This window comes from Eptesicus fuscus, chromosome 24 (assembly GCF_027574615.1).
Source record: "Eptesicus fuscus isolate TK198812 chromosome 24, DD_ASM_mEF_20220401, whole genome shotgun sequence".
Classification (NCBI taxonomy): domain Eukaryota; kingdom Metazoa; phylum Chordata; class Mammalia; order Chiroptera; family Vespertilionidae; genus Eptesicus; species Eptesicus fuscus.
Window position 1 is genome coordinate 12,492,471 of NC_072496.1, and position 23,070 is coordinate 12,515,540.

General features: G+C 47.7%; 1 protein-coding gene across 1 annotated transcript in view; it reads right to left on the reverse strand.

The window, feature by feature from the left end:
* Positions 1–23,070, reverse strand: part of PLD5 (phospholipase D family member 5) — a 178,576-nt gene that overhangs the window by 86,690 nt on the left and 68,816 nt on the right. The window contains exon 2 of the mRNA XM_054712994.1: positions 18,170–18,306. Coding sequence (XP_054568969.1) covers positions 18,170–18,306 — 137 coding nt within the window. The remainder of the gene's footprint in view (positions 1–18,169; positions 18,307–23,070) is intronic.

Here is a 23,070-nt window from a genome sequence, read left to right on the forward strand (position 1 = left end):
ACAGAAAGCTAAAAAGAAATGCTTTATTCTTTAATTAAAAAAAAAAACACAGATAAGAAAACAACCCTGGTTGGCTGTTGATGACATTAGTATGATCATTAGTATGGGTTTTTTTTTACTTCATGAACTACAAATGCAAAGACCACGTATGTGGTTTGCAAAGCTGAGGCTGATCGATTTATGTCCTCAGTTATCTTCACCGCCATCCCTTTAATTTAGTGTTCCTCTGTAGTTTTGTTTTTTGTTAATCCTCCCCTGAGGACATTTTTCCATTGATTTTTAGAGAGAGTGGAAGAAAGGGGAGAGACAGAGAGACAAACATCGATGTGAGAGACACGTCGATCGGTTGCCTTCTGGCCCAGGGCTGGGGATCGAGCCTGCAACCGAAGTCTGAGGTACGTGCCATGGACTGGAATCGAACCCAGGACCCTTCAGTCCACAGGCCGACACTATCCACTGAGTCAAACTGGTTAGGGCTCTTGTAGTTTTAAAGGTGGCACCTGACAGCCCTTTTGCTCAATTTATCCATAGGAAGCTGACAGCCCAGGGCTAACGGTAGGTCTTCCACACAGACTCCCATGCCCACACTGGCCACAGAAGTGCCAGAGCCCTCCCCCAATTCCTAGGGTGCGGGTGCTGCTGGGCCCTCTCAGAATCCCGCACGCGAGCCTGTCAACTCTAAAACCCTCACTCAACAGGAGAGCGCATTAAGCCGGCGTTTCTGCTCGCAGTGGAACGGTGGGAAAGGCAATTTACATTCTTATAAGGTTTCCACTCTCCCAGCACTTCTCTACTTCAACCGGCTCCGCACACGGGTCAGGCTTCCCAGCTGGTCAGAAGCGGATTATGGCAGCGAGGAGGGAGCAGGAGAGCCACGGAGGACTCGGAATAAAGAAGCAGAGCTGACACACGCAGTGCGTGCCAGGCAGAGACTGCGAAATCATTATGTTTCCAACAGAGAGAGGGAGCACATCCCTGCAGGGTCGGGTCCTTGCCCTTTAGCATTAAAATCTTTATCTTCACCAGAGCCATGAGGGGAGAAATGAAATGTGACAAAGACAGAAAGGAACATGATCAATTTCAGTCTCCCCCTCCCCCTCTCCACAGAGCGATCCACGGAGGACGCATTGGCAGAGGCAGCCTCGCCAAGACCATCAGGCAAATGAGAGCCAACGGCAAGATTCGGGATAAATCCAAATAATGCAGGGTCAGGCGACTAAAAAGCAAGACGCTCTCATTACAGTGATCAAAGGCATTTCCGTTAAAAAGCTAATTTGCATGCGAAGCAAAAGTGACTCAAATTACTCTTTGCTAAAAACAAAGAGAGTGCATTTGTGGAGTACATACATAGTGGCCATGAAACATTTATAGAGCATAAAGCTAGAAAACAACATACAGGTCTAGGAAATCCTCCTAAATCCTCCTGATACAAGAAAACAGCCAGGCCGGTGTGGCTCAGTGGTTGAGCATCGACCTATGAACCAGGAGGTCATGGTTCGATTCCGGGTCAGGGCACATGCCTGGGTTGCAGGCTCATCCCCAGTAGGGGGCGTGCAAGAGACAGCTGATCAATGATTCTCTGTCATCATTAATCTTTTGCACTTGGATGTCGAGTGTGACTCGACACAGTTAGCATTAGAATAAAGGAATCGAGAAAAAAAGCAAGCGAGTGCAAAGGGTTAATGTTTCTACCTCTCCTTCTCCCTTCCTCTCTGAAATCAATACAAATATATATATATATATATATATATATATATATATATATATATATATATATGGAAAGAAAATACTCTAGCTTCTCATTTTCCAACCTCCCCTATGTTCTGAATGAACTTCTGTTACCCACTTGCTCTAACTGGGAAGGAAGGATCCAAGTCATGGCCTGTGGGCGGACTCCATACAGGAGGACGGTTCAGTCTGCATGGAGTTTAAAAAATAATAATACACTTGAATCCCTTCCTGTTGACAAGCATGGACTCGTGTCTCACACACACACACACCCCCCTACACTTTGGGGAGCTGCACCCCTGACCTGCCAATCCGCAGCTCTCAGAACTTTCTGGGAACTCTTGAAATTACCTTGAGAGGCAAATATAAGCCAGAGATCTTATTATGTTAGAGTCACATCGTATTTCTGATCAGAAATCAAATTACCCATATTGTTCATGACCTGTTTCTTTTTTAAAAATATATTTTTTATTGATTTCAGAGAGGAAGGGAGAGAGAGAGAGAAACATGAATGATGAGAGAGAATCATTGATCGGCTTTTTCTTTCTTTCTTTTTTTAATATATTTTACTGATTTTTTACAGAGAGGAAGGGAGAGGGATAGAGAGTTAGAAACATCGATGAGAGGGAAACATCGATCAGCTGCCTCCTGCAACACCCCCTACTGGGATGTGCCCACAACCAAGTACATGCCCTTGACTGGAATCGAACCTGGGACCCTTCAGTTCGCAGGTCGACGCTCTATCCACTGAGCCAAACCGGTCAGGGCTGATCGGCTGTCTCCTGCATGCACCCTACTGAGGATCAAGCCCACAAACCGGGCATGTACCCTTGACCAGAATCGAACCTAGGACCCTTCAGTCCACAGGCTGACGCTCTATCCACTGAGCAAAACTGGCTAGGGCCATGGCCTGGTTTTTCAAGTGTTTGCAGGAAATGACTTCTACTGGTTTCTGAAAGACAAAACTCTCTAAGTACTTGCAAATGGAAGACAGGAGTGCGGTAGCTCAAAATTGTTCTTCCCTGGGTGGAAAGATGGGGGTGATGCTGGAATCCTAGGGTGAGGATCGGATCCCAGCTTGGCAGCGATTCCACTTGGATTGCGTGAGAATAAGTTACGTAACGTCTCTCAGCCTAATCAAGGTGGGAAAAGATGTTTATTTACGGTTCTTGACATACACTGATGTTAGACTAATGTTGATCCCTTTTCTGGCTTGAAAAGACAAAACTAAAAAAGTACAGCCCATTCTCTGCTTGAAATTTTGTATATTTTTTAAAAAATGGCATTTACTTATATTCTCTTTTGGTTGTTAGATATCTCTTTCCATCTTTTATACAAGTTTAAAGAAACTGACTGCACACAGCTAGCTCATTTGATTTATATGCACATGTATGTTTATTGATTTCAGAGAAGGGAGAGAGAGAGAATCATTGATCAGCTGCCTCTTGCATGCCCTGCACTGGGGATCGAGCCCACAACCCAGGCATGTGCCCTGACTGGGAATCAAACTGTGACCTCCGGGTTCATGGGTTGACGCTCAACCACTGAGTCAAACCGGTGGGCTAGCTCATCTGATTTAGAAGTGTTTCTGTGTGACTATATAAAATAATCTTTGACAATGAGTTACACTTCTTCAGTGTCTATTGGTTTAAACTTGAAACACAGTGAGCTGTAATTCTCTGTATTAGCACTTGAACAGCAATGTTCTCACAACCTCTCAGTATTTGTTAATAGTTTTAAATGGAGTTAACAGAATAATAAAACAAGACAGGGCCTCTCAAATATGCTGACTCCCCGAAAGTGTTCATCCGTTGTGCACATTTCAAATTTAATAGGAGGCAAAGGAACATCCGTCTGAAAAGTACAAGGTAATGAGCTCTAGCATGCAGCATAATTGGTATAAGCCGGTATACAGAGATCAGCATATTTGGAATTTTAACTTTCCTAATGTGAGTTCTTTTATCCCAAAACGTCCATACTCCAGACAAGTGTGCTTTCCTTCATATTAAAAGCCCCATCAAGGACTAAAGATGTAACTGGGTAGTTGGTCATTAATAACGAACTAAACAAGAAACCATTAGGAGTGGGTTTTTACTGCAAAACAAAAAAAAACCCAACACCATCATTTTGAGCCCTAGCCAGTTTTGCTCAGTGGATGGAGCGAAGGGTCCCCAGATAGATTATGGTCAAGGGCACATGCCCGGGTTGTGGGCTCCATCCCCAGTAGGGGGGCGTGCAGGAGGCAGCCGATCCATGATTCTCTCTGATCACTGATGTTTCTATCTCTCTCTCCCCGTCTCCCTTCCTCTCTGAAATCAATAAAAAATATATTTTGAAAAACAAGTATCACCTTGATTCTGCAGAGGACATAGATTTCTCTCGATCACCTCGGTCAACTCTTTGCGTAAAACGGTTCAGGAGAACAAGAGATGCCTGGAAGTGTTCTTTCCACACGAGCGGCAGTAAACCAGCAGTTTGGCGGATTTCAGGTACAAGTGTAAACCCAGAGAAACCACTGTGTCTACAGACTCAGTCCTCCAGGCCGCCACCTGCCTTGGCTCGAGTGCCCAGCTCTGGCAGGACAGGGTTCCTGCTTTAAAGAAACTTATAGCCTTCCAGCCTCCCTCCCTCCCTCCCTCCCTCCCTCCCTCCCTCCCTCCCTCCCTTCCATATGTTTTTATTGATTTTTAGATAGAGAAGAAGGGAGAGGAAGAGAGAGGGAAACATCCATGATGAGAGAGAATCATTGATCGGCTGCCTCCTGCAGGCCCCCTGACTGGGAATCGAACCTGGGGCCTCTTGGTCCATGCTTTGAGGCTCAATCTACTGAGCCACACCAGCCTGGCTGATAGTCGTTCTTGATGTCACCGTGGCCTGAGAGTGACTCCTTAGGGTGCGAGTAAAATAAAACCCCCTCCTCTTTCTCTTCCTAATATTTATTTTCAACTTTATTCACTCGAGTTTGTTTTTTTTCGGAATCCTTTACAATTTGGTGTTGACCTGGAGGTGAATCATGAAGCCTCTTTTTTTTTTTTTTGTTAATCCTTCCCCAAGGATATTTTCCGATTGATTTTCAGAGAGAGTGGAGGGGGGGAGAGACAGAAGAGAAAGAAATATCGATGTGAGAGAGACACATCCATTGGTTGCCTTCTGCATGCACCCAGACCAGGGCTGGGGATCGAGCCTGCAACTGAGGTATGCGCCCTCGACTGGAATCGAACCCAGGACCCTTCAGTCCAAGGGTCGATGCTCTATCCACTGAGCCAAACTGGCTAGGGCATGAGGCCTTTTTTAAATCCTCCATCCTATCGCTGAGGGATCATGTCCTGTTAAGCCATGGTTTACCCTTCATCTCCACGCCCAGACTTTCTCCTGAGGCCCGTGTCCAGTAGGGGGCACTCACTTCTGGACATGGTTCCCCTGAGATGAGCCATAGCCTCCACGTGTCAAACAGAACTGCTTTCTCCTGTTGTCTGGGCACCTCCACTCATCCAGATGAAACACCTGAGAATCCTGGACACTGTCGCTTCAAAAAAATCTCCTAAGTTTATCCCTTTTCATTATTATTTTTAAAATATATTTTTATTGATTTCCGAGAGGAAGGGAGAGGGACAGAGAGGTAGAAACATCAATGATGAGAGAGAATCATCGATCAGCTGCCTCCTGCATGCCCCACAACTGGGGATCGAGCCCACAACCCGGGCATATGCCCTGACCAGGAATTGAACCTGTGACCTTCTGGTTCATAGGTCGACGCTCAACCACTGAGCCACACTGGCCAGGCAAATTTATCCCTTTGTATAGCTTTGCTGTCACCACTCCGGGGGAAGGAGAGCTGTGTAGTTCTGCTGGTTTCGAACCAAAATCATCTGGGGAGTCTCTTGAAGCCTTTACACCCCATGTCAGGATCTTGGGGAGCACAGAGATTGAATAACTCCTCTAGGTCCGTGGTTGGCAAACTGCGGCTTGCGAGCCACATGGGGCTCTTTGGCTCCTTGAGTGTGGCTCTTCCACAAAATACCACGGCCTGGGCGAGTCTATTTGGAAGAAGTGGCATTAGAAGAAGTTTAAGTTTAAAAAATCTGGCTCTCAAAAGAAATTTCCATCGTTGTCCTGTTGATATTTGGCTCTGTGGACTAATGAGCTTGCCGACCACTGCTCTAGGTGATTCCAATGTGCCTTCACACATGTTAGATACTTGACATGTTATCTCACTTCATCTGGATCACACCAGCACGAGGTGGGTACTTTTAAACCCATTTATGGAAGGAAAAAACCACAGTCTCAGAGATGCTAAGTAACTAGGCTAAAATGAGAGCCAATAGACGACTGAGCTGAGACTCGAGTTGATCTGACTCCAAAATCTGCGCCGGTCTGAGTTCCCGCCTCTGTCTTTCCATCCCCTTCCCCGGTGGTTCCCACACTGTAAGCTGATCGGTTGTAAGGATTTTGTGGGGTTTTCAAAACGCAGGTTTCGATGCCGAACCCACAGAAATTCTGATTCTACAGGATTAGCCGTAAACCCAGGCGTGTGCGCTTTAACAAGCGCCCAGGGATTCTAGAGCAGCATCCGGGATCATGCTTTGGCTACCTCATCAGACAGATGAACATTCTCCCCTGAAATGCAAATAGGATCATGTCCATTTTCCTGCCAACCCAAGTTTCCTTCACAGCAAAGTCCAAATTCCTAAGCATGGTGCACATGACCCTCCCCCCACCCCCCCCCCGCTGCCCCCACGTGGCCGTCACGGTCTTCTTTGCCTCGCCGCCTGCCTCTGCCTCGCTTGCCTTCCTCACCTCGGTCACAAGGAACCACATGCTCGCTCTTCAGGGACAAAGCTGAGCCTTTTTTAGTTTTTATTCTTAAATATATGACATACATTTTTATTGATTTCAGAGAGGAAGGGAGAGGGAAAGAGAGCTAGAAACATCAATGATGAGAGAGCATCATGGATCGGCTGCCTCCTGCACGCCCCACACTGGGGATGGAGCCCGCAACCCGGGCATGTGCCCTGACCGGGAATCGAACCGTGACCTCCTGGTTTGTAGGTCGATGCTCAACCACTGCGCCACGCCGGCCGGGCAAAGCCTTGCATTTCCTCATTCCCTCCACCATCAGCACGTGGGCACACACACACCAGCCACTGTGTGAATATTCCTGAGACAGAGTCCCCACCCAACAAGCTGCCAGGCTCTCAGAGCAGACAGAACAGAGCGCAGTGACACTGGGTGCCTCAAATGCCCGCCTTACCAGCTACCCCCACGGGCGCTCCCTGACATCGGGGGCCTAAGCATGGGATGGAAGTTTGGCGATCATGTATACAGAGGACAAATGCCACTGGTCCCTTCTTCCCAAAATTTGAAATAAGTTCAATCAGAAAAAAATAATAGAGCACATGCCAGAGAAGTCTTACCCTAACTCACCTGCCATGAAACTGCCCCCTCGCCCCCCCAAAAATCCGCCCTCTGCAGGGGGTCTTTTCATACCGTGACACCCAAGAGGGAATAAAATGTGAGACCGCTAAGACCATAAGCATTTGTGCCTGAGCCTGAATACGGACACGATTGCCTTTAACGCCGCAGGCGGAATGGATTCACACATAAATCGAGAGTGGCGTCGATTTTTAGAACTGCCCCTCGACTGAACTCGCATAAATTCTCTCTCTTGAACCAAGACCAAACTCAATACCCATCCACCTAAGAATATTTAGAGAGACACATGACATGTGGTGCTAATACTTTCGGAAAGTCAGAAAGTCCCTCTCTTAACCTTATTTAAAAAAAATAATAATACAAAAGGAAAGACAATCCCATCCACAAAAGCTTTTGTAGAAAGGAGCTCAGCTCAACATTATGGACCGAGTGAAGCTTAGAAGTGTGTAGCGTTCCCGTGCGTAATGGGAATGTGCAATGAGTCCAAGATGCTAATTTGTAAAACTAGCCTCTTTGTGGAGATTGGTTCAATTCCTGGGAAAACGAACACTCGGTGTTCACAGCACATAACGCGTCCTCATTTATTTACTTTTTTGTTAATCCTCCCCTGAGGATATCTTCCCCTTGATTTTTAGAGAGTGGAAGGAAGGGGGAGAGACACAGAGAGAGAAACATCGATGTGAGAGAGACACATTGATTGGCTGCTTCACGTATGCCCCCCAACCAGGGCCGGGGATTGAGCCTGTAACTGAGGTACATGCCCTTGACCAGAATGGAACCTGGTACCCATCAGTCCATGGGCGAACACTCTACCCACTGAACCACACCTGCTAGGGCAATAACAAGCTCTAGCACCCAGAGTGGTAAGGTCACAGGACCCAGGGGACCAGGAGAGCTCCCGCAGGCCGGAGGCGGCCTCCGGTGACACCTGAGGGATGGAGGGATGAGGGGAAGCTGCGCCCAGGGAAGGAAGCACTGGGTAGCTAAGCACCGGGGCCGGGGAAGGCAGGGTGCTTTTAGGGCCCAGATGCCCTTTGGGGAGTGGGGGGAAGTCAGTCAGGCACGGCAGGCGGGCACTGGACTCCCCTGCAGCTCAGAGCTTCTTGCAGAACAAAGCAAAGCAACTGCCAGGCTCCAAGGAAGACTCTGGTCCATGCAGAGAACAGCCTCCTGTCGCCAGCCTTCCGGTGAAGTTCAGGTTAAAGAGGCGGAGCGAGCATGGCATGGTCAGGCTTTGCGAAACTCAGAAACAGGTTTAGTGTTTTGACGAGTGAAATCAATCGGGAGGTTCCACGCCAGCAACATGTTCACTGGAAAGTGCCCCCCTCCTTTGGGGGTGCCTGTGGGGGGTCCTGGGGAGCACACCGAGACCTGGGGAGTAGGGTCTCCCCGGGGGGAAGGGGACAGGAATGGACCGGGGTCTGGTTAAGAGTTTGAGATGGGTGAATCCAGAGAGAAGCCGGAGCTGTGGAGGGGACACAGTGTCATGTGAGCCAAGTCTGTGAGGGGCGGCCGGGATCCAGGATGCGCGTCTTCTTGCTGCTCATGATGGGGCACGAGACAGTCTATGGTCATCCATCTCCACGGACCATTTCCAGCCCATTCCACAGGGATGCGCCGATAGCTGAAGCCCAGTGATGGAAGAGTCTCGTGGTGCTGGATGAAAGAGGGCAAAGTACGGAGGCAGAGACTGATGGTGATACAGCTGAGCCAGGAGGACACAGTGATGCGGGCTCATCCGCTCCATGGAGGGGTGCGGGGTGTGGACAGTGTGTGAATGTCATGCACTGCTCCCCCGCCCACCCCTGCAATGGGCAGCCCTGACTTGAGCCAAAAATAAGAAAAGGGTCGGCGACACCTGGATGGGAACCCAGCTTGACCCCTTTATAGATGTGTAGGTTATTTAATAATTCTGAATCTAGGCCTGGCTGGTGTGGCTCAGTGGTTGAGCATTGATTGACCTATCAACTGGGAGGTCACAGTTCAATTACTGGTCAGGGCACATGCCCAGGTTGCGGGTTCAATCCCCAGTGTGGGGCGCACAGGAGGCAGCTGATCAATGATGCTCTCTCATCACAGATGTTTCTATCTCTCTATCACTGTCCCTTCCTCTCTGAAATCCATAAGAATATATTTATTTATTTATTTATTTTAAAATGTATTTTATTGGCTTTTCATAGCGAGGAAGGGAGAGGGAGAGAGAGTTAGAAACATCGATGAGAGAGAAACATCGATCAGCTGCCTCCTGCACACTCCCTACTGGGGATGTGCCTGCAGCCAAGGTACATGCCCTTGACCGGAATCGAACCTGGGACCCTTGAGTCCGCAGGCCAACATTCTATCCACTGAGCCAAACTTAGGGCCATAAGAATATATTTTAAAAAATAATCTGAATCTATCATTTCATCTGGAAAATAAAAATAATATCTGCTTTACTGTATCTAGTGACTAAAATAAACTGATGAACAAAATAGGAACAGAGGCATGGATACATGAACAGACTGACAGCTGTTGGGGAAAGGAGCGGGAGGTTGACTAGGGATTAGGTGAAGGGATTAGCCAAAGAACATATATACAGAATCCATGGACACAGACAGCAGTGTGCTGATGGCCAGAGGGAAGGGGGGGATGGGGACCCAGTGGATACGGGTAAACGGGAGGAAAAGGGTGACACCTCTAATAGCGTCAACAATAAAATAAGATGAAAAATAAATTAAAAAAAGAATCAGTGAGATAACATTAGGCACCTGCCGGGGTTCTTGTTCCAGCATTAAGAAGGGTTCAGCAATCTGGAGAAAGGCTGTGTATAGATTAAATAGGAGTCCAGAGACGAAAGATAATTTTGAAAGGCATTGGGAGTCAGAGGAGCCTAGCTGAAGGAGCTAAGTTCTCCTTGTCTCAGGACCCCTTGCTTTTTATTAACACAAATTGTCCTAAGGCAAGGTGGAAATATACACTTCAAAGGGTAATTTCATACAGAAGCATTGTCAGAATGGGGAATAGCCTACGGCTGTTCAGGTGTTTGGCCAGTAGGAGGCAATAATATGTAGATTAAGATGCCCTGAGCTGTCTGGCAGCAAACAATCACCCTATTCAGGTTTGGGGAAAATGCCTTTAGCCATTCCCAACAGGTGATAACATATGTGACTCAGCCCTTGTTGAGTCCCCAAGTTCCATCAACCTTTTGATGAAACTCTTGCTATTATGACATGCTGGAATTGGCTTCCGGCAGGCACCTTATACGGTAGCTGGCATATTGTAGGTATATGAAAAGTGACAGATGTAATAATAAAACGAAATAATGTGTAAGCATGGTCATTTGTGATGGGTCACAGCCAACCCCCACCTGCAAGTCTAGTTCCAAGTCCCTTAACTAATCAGACCTGGATGCCAGGATAATGTGATAATCAAATGAAAATAGAATAGCTGGCCGACTCTCCCCTCAGCTATTAGTAAGACAAGAAAGCATCTGCCTCAGAGCTGGGGAAGCAAAGAGCCCAGCCTGCAGTATTTCCGAAAGCAAGCTCAGGATGAAGTACTTCATTTACAACACGGGACAAGCTCGGCTCATCCCATGCAGTGGATGTCACCATTATTGATGCAAAGAGATTACAGTGGGAGTTCGCCTTATAGATGCATGGATAATCAATGTTCCATGCTCTATAAAAGCACAACAAAGTAATAATGACCTGTGAATAGCTCCTACAATGATTATTTCTAATTCAAAGGAAAAAGAGAGGCTCAAAAATCTCATGCTACCTCTCTGATAAGACAGACGGGCTCTGTGGGATGTCACTGATTGTGGTACTGTTATGATAATGATTATTGTATTGCTCTCAGATACTTCCCGGTGTTTGACTGGTCCTCTCCTGAGCCACGCTTTTCCTAACCATGTCCATACAAAGGACATGAACAGGCAAGTCACAGATGGAAGAGTAGACACAGCTCATAAACATGGGTGAAGAGTTTCAACCTGACTCATAATTGATAAAAACAACAACCAAACAATAAAACACCACTTTTTAATCATCAGATTGGCAAAGATAAAGGATTTGACAATACACTGAGTGGCCAGATTATTATGATCTCTGAACGCATAATAATCTGGCCACTCAGTGTATATCCTATATAATAAAAGGCTAATATGCAAATTGTCCCCTCGACCAGGAGTTCAACCAGCAGGCAGGCTGGCCAACCACCCATGTCCCCTCGCCCTGGCCAGTCTGGCTGGACCCCACCCATGCACGAATTCATGCACCGGGCCTCTAATACACACACACACACACACACACACACACACACACACACACACACAGAGGCCAGATTATTATGTGTTCAGAGATCATTAATAATCTGGCCACTCAGTGTATACTACAATGTTGGCAAGAGTAGAGAAAACAAGTAATGTGACATTTTTTTAAAAAAATATTCTTATTCATCTCAGAAAGGAAAGGGGAGAGAGAGATAGAAACATCAATGATGAGAGAGAATCATTGATCAGCTGCCTCCTGCACGCCCCACTTTGGGGATGGAGCCCACAACCCGGGCATGTGCCCTGACCGGGAATCAAACCATGACCTCCTGGTTCATAGGTCAACACTCAACTACTAATCCTTGCCAGCCAGGGCACCTAAGCTTTCTTTTTCCTCTTCACTCCCTCGGTCAATATCCTGCTTGCCTCAGGCTAAAGGGCAGCTCTGTCACTATGGGAGGTCCTTCAGGCCAAGGCGGCTGAAACAGGCTCTCAGGGGAAAGGCCAGGTATGCTATCTGTCCTCAGCACCATTGGTGATCATCAGAATGGCTGTTCCCGTACGGGTTCCGTGAACTCTTTGAAAAATATATCCCACACTCCAATAAACTTTTTTTTTTGAGAACAAACCTGGCGACAGGAAATGTCAACATCATTAATCATATACGTTTCATTAAAATTAATAGTTTGAGATGATTAGCTTCTGCTGCTTCCTAAACTGGTAATTATGGGCCATTAGGAAGTGTCACGATCGCTCACATTTCCTCCTTTTTAACATTAAACGCTAAAGATAAAATATCATCTTTAAAAGAATCTTTGAGCCCTAGCCGGTGTGGCTCAGTGGATAGAGCGTCGGCCTGCGGACTAAAGGGCCCTGGGTTCAATTCCAGTCAAGGGCACATGCCCAGGTTGCAGGCTTGATCCCCAGCAGGGGTGTGCAGGAGGCAGCCGATCAATGATTCTTTCTCATCACTGATGTTTCTATCTCTCTCCCTTCCTCTCTGAAATCAATTAAAAAATGTTAAGAAAACTAATAACCTTTGAGATTTTAGCTATGGGAATAGAAACAATACTTTCAGGGTACTAAGCTAATCAAATATCTCGTAATTCAGGAAATTTGAATTTTACTTGACTCAGTGGTGAAATACACCCATATGTGTCATTTCATGTGAGAATACAGTTTGGAAGACTATACATATCTGAATTTAAATGTTTGAGGACTTCTCTTTTCCGTCATGTAAAATTAAGCTTTTGTCTTCCATTCCCCATTATTATGAAAAGTTATTCATGCAACGTTAGTTATACTATTTCATTTTAGCAATTCTTCAGCAGCTTTCTCTTTCTAACTAATTTCCATAAGATAGTCTGTAAGCAAATAATCTATTAAGTTCAGTCTCCCCTCTCACAATCCTGTTATTTCCCAAAAGTGCACTCCCCCATGGAGGGATAATACATTGATCTGGAAAACACATAGTATCTCAATGAACAGCATTATTCCTGTATTAGATACTTGTTTTTACATGGAAATCATTGCCCATTAAAAAAGAGTAGCTGGCCTGACTGGTGTGGCTCAGTGGTTGAGCATCGACCCATGAATAAGGTGACCAGATCATCCCGCTTTTGGCGGGACAAAACCAATTTTTAACAATTTGTCCCGCGTCCCACGGCGTTTTAAAAAAGTCCCTATTTTAGAATCTTTCCAAAAATAGGGACTTTTTTAAAACGCCGTGAGACGCGGGACAAATTGTTAAAAACTGGTTTTGTCCCGCCAAAAGCGGGACGATCTGGTCACCTTACCCATGAACCAAGAGGTCACTGGTTCGAGTCCTGGTCAGAGCACATGCACGGGTTGTGGGCACGACTTCCCTGTTGTAACTAAAAAGTACTTTATAGGGATAGATCTTGAGATTATGCAAACACGCTGCGCTTCAGTACACTCTCACCTGCCAGTTTTATTTTACTTTATTTTTTAAAATTGATTTTGGAGAGGAAGGAAGAGGGAGAGAAAGAGAGAAAGAGAAACATCAATGATCATCGATCAGCTGCCTCCTGCACACCCTACACTGGGGATGGAGCCTGCAACCCGGGCATGTGCCCTGACCGGGAATCGAATCGTGACCTCCTGGTTCATAGCTCGACGCTCAACCACTGAGCCACGCAAGCTAGGCCCAACAGTAAAGACATCACTGGGTTTGTCAATCTAACGCATGGCAGATCTAAGTTAATGTGAATAAAAAGAAAAACCCGTAGTTTAAGAAAAGGATGAAAAGTTGGATTGTAAGCTGGTCTTTATTTTTTTAAATATTTTTATTGATTTCAGAAAGGAAGGGAGAGGGAGAAAGACAGAAACATCAATGATGAGCGAGAAACATCGATCGGCTGCCTCCTGCACGCCCCACACTGGGGATCAAGCCCACAACCTGGGCATGTGCCCTGACCGGGAATCGAACCCATGACCTCCTGGTTCATAGGTCGATGCTCAACCACTGAGCCACACCAGCCGGGCGTAAGCTGGTCTTTATTTCGGAGCAAAGTGAGATGGAACTTAGAAGAGGCTGCAAACACCGGCCGGGAACTTCTGCCCCTTAATTAGAGGAACAATAGCCGGCTGGCTTGGTCCGCGATGACATCACAGATGCTCCTGGATGAAGGGCACTCGCAGGAACATATTCTGTGCTCACAGAACCCTTTCACGTCAGACACCACGAGTGTCTTCATCGGGCGGGTGAGGAAAAATGTGGCCCCGTAAAATCAAGAAACCTTGCCCAGGATCTTCCATCTCCCAAATGGCCCAGCCAGATTCACACCAGGTAACTCCGCCCTGCAGTCCAGGTCCTTCGTCTCTCATAGGAAAGGCAGGCAGGGGAAGGAGGAGGGGGAACCTGGCTCAGGCACCAAAGGAAGGAGAACCTTTCCTCTGTGTCACTGTACCTGTCCCCCATCCCCTGGAGGGACCGAGTCAGCAACTGAAAACGCACTGGGAAAGGAGGGAAGCACACAGAAACGCCGCCGGAAGAAACAACGCAGGGGGTCAAGGTCAAGGACTGAGGTCAGAGGACCTCGTTTCTGAGCCTAACAACTGAGGTTGGTTAAAGGCACTTGGGAGGATAAGTGCAGAGCAGTTTTTATGTTACAGATTCCTGTAGAAGTTATGATCGCCGAGGGTAACATCAGTCTACTGTTAGTTCAGTATTATAGCGGCAAAGTAATAATAGGGGGAAAAGAAATATAATCAGTCCGACAGAAAAATTATAAATAGGGTGTTTTTTTTTTATAGGGAGATACATTTTTTTTACTTTTATTTTAAAAATATATTTTATTTATTTATTTTCTCAGAGAGAAGGAGGGAAAGGGAGAGAGAGAGAGAAACTTCAATGATGAGAGAGAAATATCATCAATCGGCTGCCTCCTGCACGCCCCGCACTGGGGATCGAGCCCACAACCCGGGCATGTGCCCTCATGGGGGGGGGGGGGCGGGAGAGATTGAACCAGTGGCCTCTTGGTTCTTGGCTCGAAGCATAACCACTGAACTACACCGGCCAGGCAGAAGGTAGTTTTTTAGAAAGACATAAACGTTGGGGAAAGACTGAGTTGGCGGTGTGTAGAAGTAGTAGAGATAAGCTGAATTACATATATTTCGGAGAGCGAGCCCGGGGTGAGAGATCTTGGGAAGAGGCTGTCAAAACACAAGAGAAGCCGCTGACAGAGTTTATATTCTTCCAGGTCCCGGGAGTGGGAAGAGCTGCAAACCCAGAGGGAGTTTAATTGTAGCTTCACCGTCATAAGATCTCAGCGGGCGGGCGGCGCTCTCTAGGATCAGGACACCCTAAGGAGAAAAGCAGGAACAGAAAGGCAGGAGGCCATGGAGAGGGTAATTGGAAGCTGAGCAGCATGTGCTCCCTGGCGCCACCTTGAGGTGGAGCCTGGGGAAGACACTGCCAGGAAAGGGGTGAGGTGGTGGATGGCATTGTGCACAGAGGGCTGTGTTGGGACTGGCAGGCTGGGCAGAACATCTTCAGGTGGGCGCGTCCCCTCCTGGTTGGTCTACCTCCGTGCCCATGTACGCACTGGGGTGCATCCCCAAATCGTGTCCCCTCTTTTCCCAGGGGCATCCCTGCCAAAAGGGTCCTAGGACTGAAGAACAGAGAAACTCACTCTCCTCTGTTGAGGGACTGGAGTGATGGCCAGGCTGCCCCGAGGACAAGGATGGGTGGAGCCAGGAGTCAGCCTGTTTGTGAACTGGCAGCGCATGGCCGAAGCCAAAGCTCCAGGGAGGCAAGTGACCCGGGGAGGATGGAGGATGCTGCCGGAAGGAGCGACTGGATAACAGGAAAACGAGAACATTGAACATTAAAACAGAAGGGGCTGGGGTCCAGGAGGATGTTCCAGAAACTGGGAGACTGCAGATGCCAATGGACCAGACCATCCATCATAATAAAAGCGTAATATGCTAATTAGACCGGACAGCCGAACGACCTTCCAGACGTCCTTCTGGACATCCTTCTGGATGACCTTCCAGATGAAGCCGGGGCTGCGAGGGCCGAGGCAAGCCACCGCAGCTGCGAGGGCCGAGCCCCTTGCATGAATTTCATGCATCGGGCCTCTAGTGTATATAAAACAGGACTCTGAGCACAAAGTATAGCAACCTGCCCAGGAAGCCAGCCTGCTCCGAGTCCGGCTGCTTTCCCTAGCAATCATCTAGAGCCGTGGTCGGCAAACTGCGGCTCGCGAGCCACATGCGGCTCTTTGGCTCCTTGAGTGTGGCTCTTACCACAAAATACCACAGCCTGGGCTGGAGTCTATTTTGAAGAAGTAGCGTTAGAAGTTTAAGTTTAAAAAAATTTGTCTCTCCAAAGACATTTCAATCGTCGTACGGTTGATATTTGGCTCTGTTGACTCATGAGTTTGCCGGCCACGGATCTAGAGGGCTGAGCCGTGACTTCTGGAACCCAAACGGCCCTGGCTTGCTTAGCAAGTGCCAGTTTCCCTAATTTCTGCCCCCACTTCCGACCTGGGACCAATCAGAGCCAAACACGCACTCCCAGCCAGTCACCCAGGATGCCACGCTGCTGGTGGGCAGGCCTCCCGCTTCCTCGCGCCAGCAGCCTCCCATCAGGGCACCCGAACCTTCCCTTTTTGCTGCTGTAAAGGTCTCCCCCGCCCCTGCCTGCCTTGGAGACTTTGCCAGACGCAGGGGACGGTGGCTGACCGCCTTGCGATAGCAAGCTCCGGATAAAGAGCCCCCGTTCTCACGTGGCTTGGTCCTTCTTTACCCCACAACTACCATCAGGAGGAAGGTGGTTCAGGAGAAGGGAGGATGTGGGAGGAGGGGGACTCTGACTCTGAAAGGAACAGGAGAGGGTTAATATTTACATATTGCTTGGTAGGCCTTTCTTTTTTTTTTTTTAATAAGTATATTTTTATTGATTTCAGAGAGGGAGGGAGAGGGAGAGAGAGATAGAAAGATCAATGATGAGAGAGAATCATTGATCGGCTGCCTCCTGCACACCCCCTCCCGGGGATCGAGCCCGCAACCTGGGCATGTGCCCTTGACCGGAATCGAACCCGGGATCCTTCACTCCACAGGCCGACGCTCTAGCCACTGAGCCAAACTGGCTAAGGCACCAGCAGTCATCACTGCAGGGTGAGGTGAGAGGGCAGAGCCGTTCCCCTGTACGGGTCACTGGCCCCTTGTCCACATTACGTTGGGAGCTTCCAGGGAGAAGGGAATGACAATCGCTATTGTTCTATGGCTTTAATGATCCCAGTACAATTTTTCTCCCAAATCCAGTCTGGGAAGTAAATATACTGAGGGGACGCCTTCTGAACCTGAAGGAATAAATCTATAATGTGTACTGACTTCCCTCCTGTATCCTTTGTTCTGCATATAATACAGTTGCCTGGTAACTAGACTCTAATATATCATGAGCTACAAAGAAATCAAACTCCAGTTGCCTTTTCCAGACATTTTTTTGTGGGCGCCAGACGTTCGGCCCTCGAGGCAGAAAAGTCAGGATAAAAACTCACATGCACGTGACCGGGTGGTTGATTTTAAGCCGGAAAGGAGAGGCACTTAGACCGATGCTTCCCACGGGAGAAAATTATAATTAAAATTCATTACAAGCGCTAACTCATAGTAACTTGTCATTTTGTGGTTGACTTCAGTTTTTTAAAAATGTGTATTTTTCTTGATTTCAGAGAGGAAGGGAGAGGGGGAGAGAGAGAAACATCAATGATGAGAATCACTGATGGGCTGCCTCCTGCACGCCCCCTACTGGGGATCGAGCCCACAACCCGGGCATGTGCCCTTGACTAGGAATCGAACCATGACCTCCTGGTTCATAGGTCGATGCTCAACCACTGAGCCTCACTGGCCGGGCATGAGATGGTTTTTTTTTTTGTTTTTTTTTTTAACTTCTATTTGATGGAACAATAAGCACAGTGTCCCCTGTCCATTCGGGGTCCTCATTTTTGGCCGTCACAGAACAGACGGAAACCTCATAAGCAGAGGCCTTCAGAAGTGCGGACTGGTGCAGACTGTCATTCTGTCCCCCGCCCCCCTGGACAGGATCTGCCCAAACTGCAAAGTGGATGACATCACGACTCCCTTTTATTTCCTTGTCAAAATAAAGAGTCTCGGTGGACCCAGAGGCCAACGCCGGGGACCACGTGCGGCTGTGACATCTCCCCACTGCCCAGGGCCCTCCGGCTCTCTCGCCCACCCCCCGAGAGAGAATTTTTGTTTGTTACCTCTTACCGACATTTATTTTGGCAATTTTTTTCCGAGAGCCCGTCCTCATCCTCTCCCATGATGTCCACGGCCGAGAATATCAAGGCCACGAGGATGGCGAAGCAGCAGACCAGGGCGAAGGCCACGATGCACCTCTGCTGGGACTGCGGAGGAGAGGAGAGAGGGGGGGTGAGAAGGCTGTGGCCCACGGGGCGCAGGGTTGGGCAGCTGCTCGGATGCCACGAGAATCCCCTGGGAAACAACTCCTTCCCTTGGGGGAAATGCCTCCGATCTCCCTGCTCGTTCCTCAACACAGACTTCCAACGCTCACCACCGTGTGTGAGAGCCTGTTAAATAATTCAACCGCTGCATCAAGACTTCCGGACGGGTTAGCTCTTCTTCTTCCTCATCAAAAGCAGCCAAGCCCTGGCTGGTGGGGCTCAGCTGGCTGGGCATCGTCCCAGGCACGGAAAGGTGGCTGGTTCGATTCCTGGTCTGCCAGGGATGTGCAGGAGGCAGCCCATCCGTGTTCCATTCTCGCATTGATGTTTCTCTCTCTCTCTCCCCCTCAAAAAATCAATTTAAAAAAATCTTTTTTTCCCCCTTAAAAAGTCACCCATTTACTGATTGATTGATTGGTTGGTTGTTAATCCTCACCCAAGGATATTTGGATATTTTTTCATTGATTTTTGGAGAGAGTGGAAGGGAGGGGGAAAGACAGAGAAACATCCATGTGACAGAAACACATTGATTAGTTGCCTCCTGCATGAGCCCCAACCAGGGCCTGGGCCTGGGAGGAGCCTGCAACCACAGTACATGCCCTTGACCGGAATCCACCCGGACCCTTCCGTCCACAGCCGACACTGTATCCACGGAGCCAAACCGGCGAGAGCTAAGAAATCTTTTTTTTAAAAAAAGCAGTCAATGCCGAAACCGGTTTGGCTCCGTGGATAGAGCATCAGCCTGCGGACTCAAGGGTCCCAGGTTCGATTCCGGTCAAGGGCATGTACCTTGGTTGCGGGCACATCCCCAGTAGGGGGTGTGCAAGAGGCAGCTGATCGATGTTTCTCTCTCATCGATGTTTCTAACTCTCTATCCCTCTCTCTTCCTCTCTGTAAAAAATCAATAAAATATATTAATAAAAAAAAAAGCAGTCAAGGAAAGTTCACTACAACATCCATGATCGCACATTAAAAATGGAACGCAGGGGGGCTCCATGATATTTTCTGGACGCTGCTATGACCACCACCTCCCCAACTCTATGTTATCCACCTCCTTTCCCACAGACTCGGGGGAAGGCCCCTCCCAAGCCATGTGCACGCACAGCTGTTTGCACACACGGGCAGGCACTGCAGAAACACTGCTCTGTGGGCCCGAGTGGGGTGACACATACGTGTATCTGCGCACAGCACCGCCCTGAGCCACAGAGCGGCCACCTCGCACAGCGTGACCGTGGTCTCGGCTGGAGGCGAGCTGAGCTGAGTCAGGCTGCTCCTCAATCTTCCTCTGGCTTTGCCGTCAACAGCAGCTGCTCCTCATGCCTCCCTACCTGCCATCTGTACCACCCCCTCCGAAGCAAAGAGAACCCCTTCACGGACTCCTAAGCCACAGAGTGAATGACTAAGGCAGGGGTCCTCAAACTTTTTAAACAGGGGGCCAGTTCACTGTCCCTCAGACCGTTGGAGGGCCGGACTATAGTTTAAAAACAAACAAACTATGAACAAATTCCTATGCACACTGCACATATCTTATTTTGAAGTAAAAAAAGCAAAACGGCAAAAACACCCGCACGTGGCCCGCGGGCCGTAGTTTGAGGACGCCTGGACTAGGGAATGATGGGATCAGGAAGAGAAAACGAGTAAGCATCGCTGCCCTAAAAACAGAAGGCGAAGCGAAGAGGCAACACGTATTGATGTGAGATCCAGTGAGGCTCAGTGGTTGAGCGTCGACCTAGGAACCAGGAGGTCACGGTTCGATTCCTGGTCACAGGGGCACGTGCCCGGGCTGCGGGCTCGATCCTTTCCAGGTATCAAGTACGATTCTGTAACACCCCAGCTGGGTGTTGCAATGTGTGTTTGCCACCCAAAGGCACCTTTTCGTCACCACAGAGTTGATCCCCTTTACCCTGTGCTATCCCCACCTCCTGTCCCTCTGGGAACCACCGTACGTTGTCTGGTCTGTTGAGTTTTGTTTGTCCATTTGTTGTTTCCAGTTTTTTCTCTTAGCGGAGAATACGATTTAGAAACCAAGACCTAAGTACTAAGCATGTCTATTGTTACTGGGGTATCGCCTCTCCCAGACCCTCCCAGTGCACAACGCTAGGAAATACACACACACACACACACACACACACGCACACACAGGCTCTCTCCTGTTTATATTTTGACATCTGTCTCTATATATATTAAAAACCCGAGTTCAGCCTTAACTGGTTTGGCTCAGTGGATAGGGCGTCAGCCTGTGGACTGAAGGGTCCCAGGTTCGATTCAGGTCAAGGGCATGTACCTTGGTTTCGGGCACATCCCCAGTAGGGGGGTGTGCAGGAGGCAGCTGATCGATGTTTCTCTCTCATCGATGTTTCTAACTCTCTATCCCTCTCCCTTCCTCTCTGTAAAAAATCAATAAAATATATATTGAAAAATAATAAAATAGCCAACAAGTACAAATGACTATTAAAAAAATAATAATAAAAAAAACCTGAGTTCACTCCAACACTTCAAATATCAATCCACATCCCAGATTCATTCTCACCTCTCCCTTTTCTTTTTCTTTTGTTTAAATCCTCACCAAGGATAATTTTCCTTTTTTTTTTTTCTCGAGAGAGCGTGGAAGGGAGGGGGAGAGGCAGAGAGAGAAAAACATCAATGTGAGAGAGACCCATCGATTGGCTGCCTCCCACACTGGACACTGCCACACCAGCTGGGAAAGGACTCTTATGATGTTTTTAGCAAAAGATTCACAGGTAAAATCATTTCACTTAGGTCTGAAGTGAGAACTTTCCAGGCAGAATTAGTTCCTTCAGAGAAGTGTTTTTTTGTGTGTTGTTGTTTTAATTTTAGAGAGGGGGATGGAGGGAGGGAAAGAGAAACAGATTTGTTGTTCCAGTTATTTATACACTCATTGGTTGATTCTTGTAAGTGCCCTGCTGGGGTCCAAGCCCCCAACCTCGGCCTATCAGGAGGACACTGACCGACGCCCACTTTGATCTGCAGTGGAAACCAGTGTGAGCTGCCTACGGCCTCGGGTCCAGCACTTTCCTCTCTCTCACACAGAGCAGCTGCTGAAGACTGCTCAGCAATTCTCCCTGGTATGTATGTATGTATGTGTGTGTGTATATATATATATATATATATATATATTTTAATATATTTTTATAGGTTTCAGAGAGGAAGGGAGAGAGAGATAGAAACATCAATAACAAGAATCACTGATCGGTTGCCTTCTGCACACCCCCTGCTAGGGATCAAGTCCGAGACCCAGGCCTGTGTCCTGACCGGGAATCGAACGCTGACCTCCTGGTTCATAGGTCGATGCTCAACCACTGAGCCACGCTGGCTGGGCAAGACTTTTGTATATTTAAGAAGTTGCTCTATGTCCCCATCTTTGATGTCAGAACTCTTTTTTTCCCCCTTTCCTTGTGTTTAATTTACTTCTACCCCCATCTTTTCCTTTTTTGGGGATTCTGCTCTGATCAAGTTTTATTTATTTATTATTTATTTTTTTTAAATCTATTTTATTGATTTTAGAGAGGAAGGGAAAGGGAGAGATAGAAACATCAATGATGAGAGAGAATCATTGATTGGCTGCCTCCTACACGCCCCCTACTGGGGATCAAGCCTGCAACCCAGGCATGTGCCCTTGACTGGAATCGAACCTGGGACCCTTCAGTCTGCAGGCCGACGCTCAATCCACTGAGCCAAACCAGCCAGGGCAAGTTTTATTTTTTTATGCATTTCTTTCCCTCTGAATTTTCTGTTTAGTTCTCTCTTTGCTCTACTGCCGCAAAAGCTTCTGCCTCTGCCTTTTGTTCCGTTTTATCTTTAAATGGAAACGGTCTGTGTCAGTTTTCATAAACACAAAATGTGCTAACTACTTTCCTCTTAGCTCTAGCATTTGGGGCATCCTGAGGAGGGCAAAATCTCGCCAAGACTAGAGAATCCAATATTACTTACGTCATCATTTTTTTATGGCTGAGTAGTGTCCCATGGTATATATGTGCCATGCCTTTATGAAAACATCTGCCAAGGACACTTAGGCCAGTGGTCGGCAAACTGCGGCTCGTGAGCCGCATTTGCCGCTCTGTTGCCTAATGAGTTTGCCGACCACTGACTTAGGCTGTTTCCAAGTCTTGGTTACTGGGAATATGCTTTGATTTGAAGAGGAGGCTGCTTTCAGAAAGCGGTTAAAGGTGACATCTACATGTTGTCTGCTATGTATTTTCTTTTTTCAAAATATATTTTTATTGATTTCAGAGAGGAAGGGAGAGGGAGAGAGAGATAGAAACATCCATGATGAGAGAGAATCATTGATCGGCTGCCTCCTGCATGCCCTCCACTGGGAATGGGGCCTGCAACCCCAGCATGTGCCCTTGACTGGAATCAAACCCGGGACCCTTCAGTCTGCAGGCCGACGCTCTATCCACTGAGCCAGACCAGCTAGGGCTGCGGTGTATTTGCAAATGGGTTCAGTGAACCTAATGTGTCAGCCCTGGAGGAGATGGTTACACCAATTCCTCACTCCAAAATTCCACACCCAAAATGAAGCGCTTGCCTGACTTTCAGAGAGGACAGTAATAGTAACAGTAGATGTAGCAAACCTTAACGAGTATTGAATTCAGGTGGTGAATATGAGTGAAAATTTACTGTTTTTGAAAACTGTCATTTTTTTCAAATTTAAAATTTTTAATTATTTCAATTACAGTTGACATT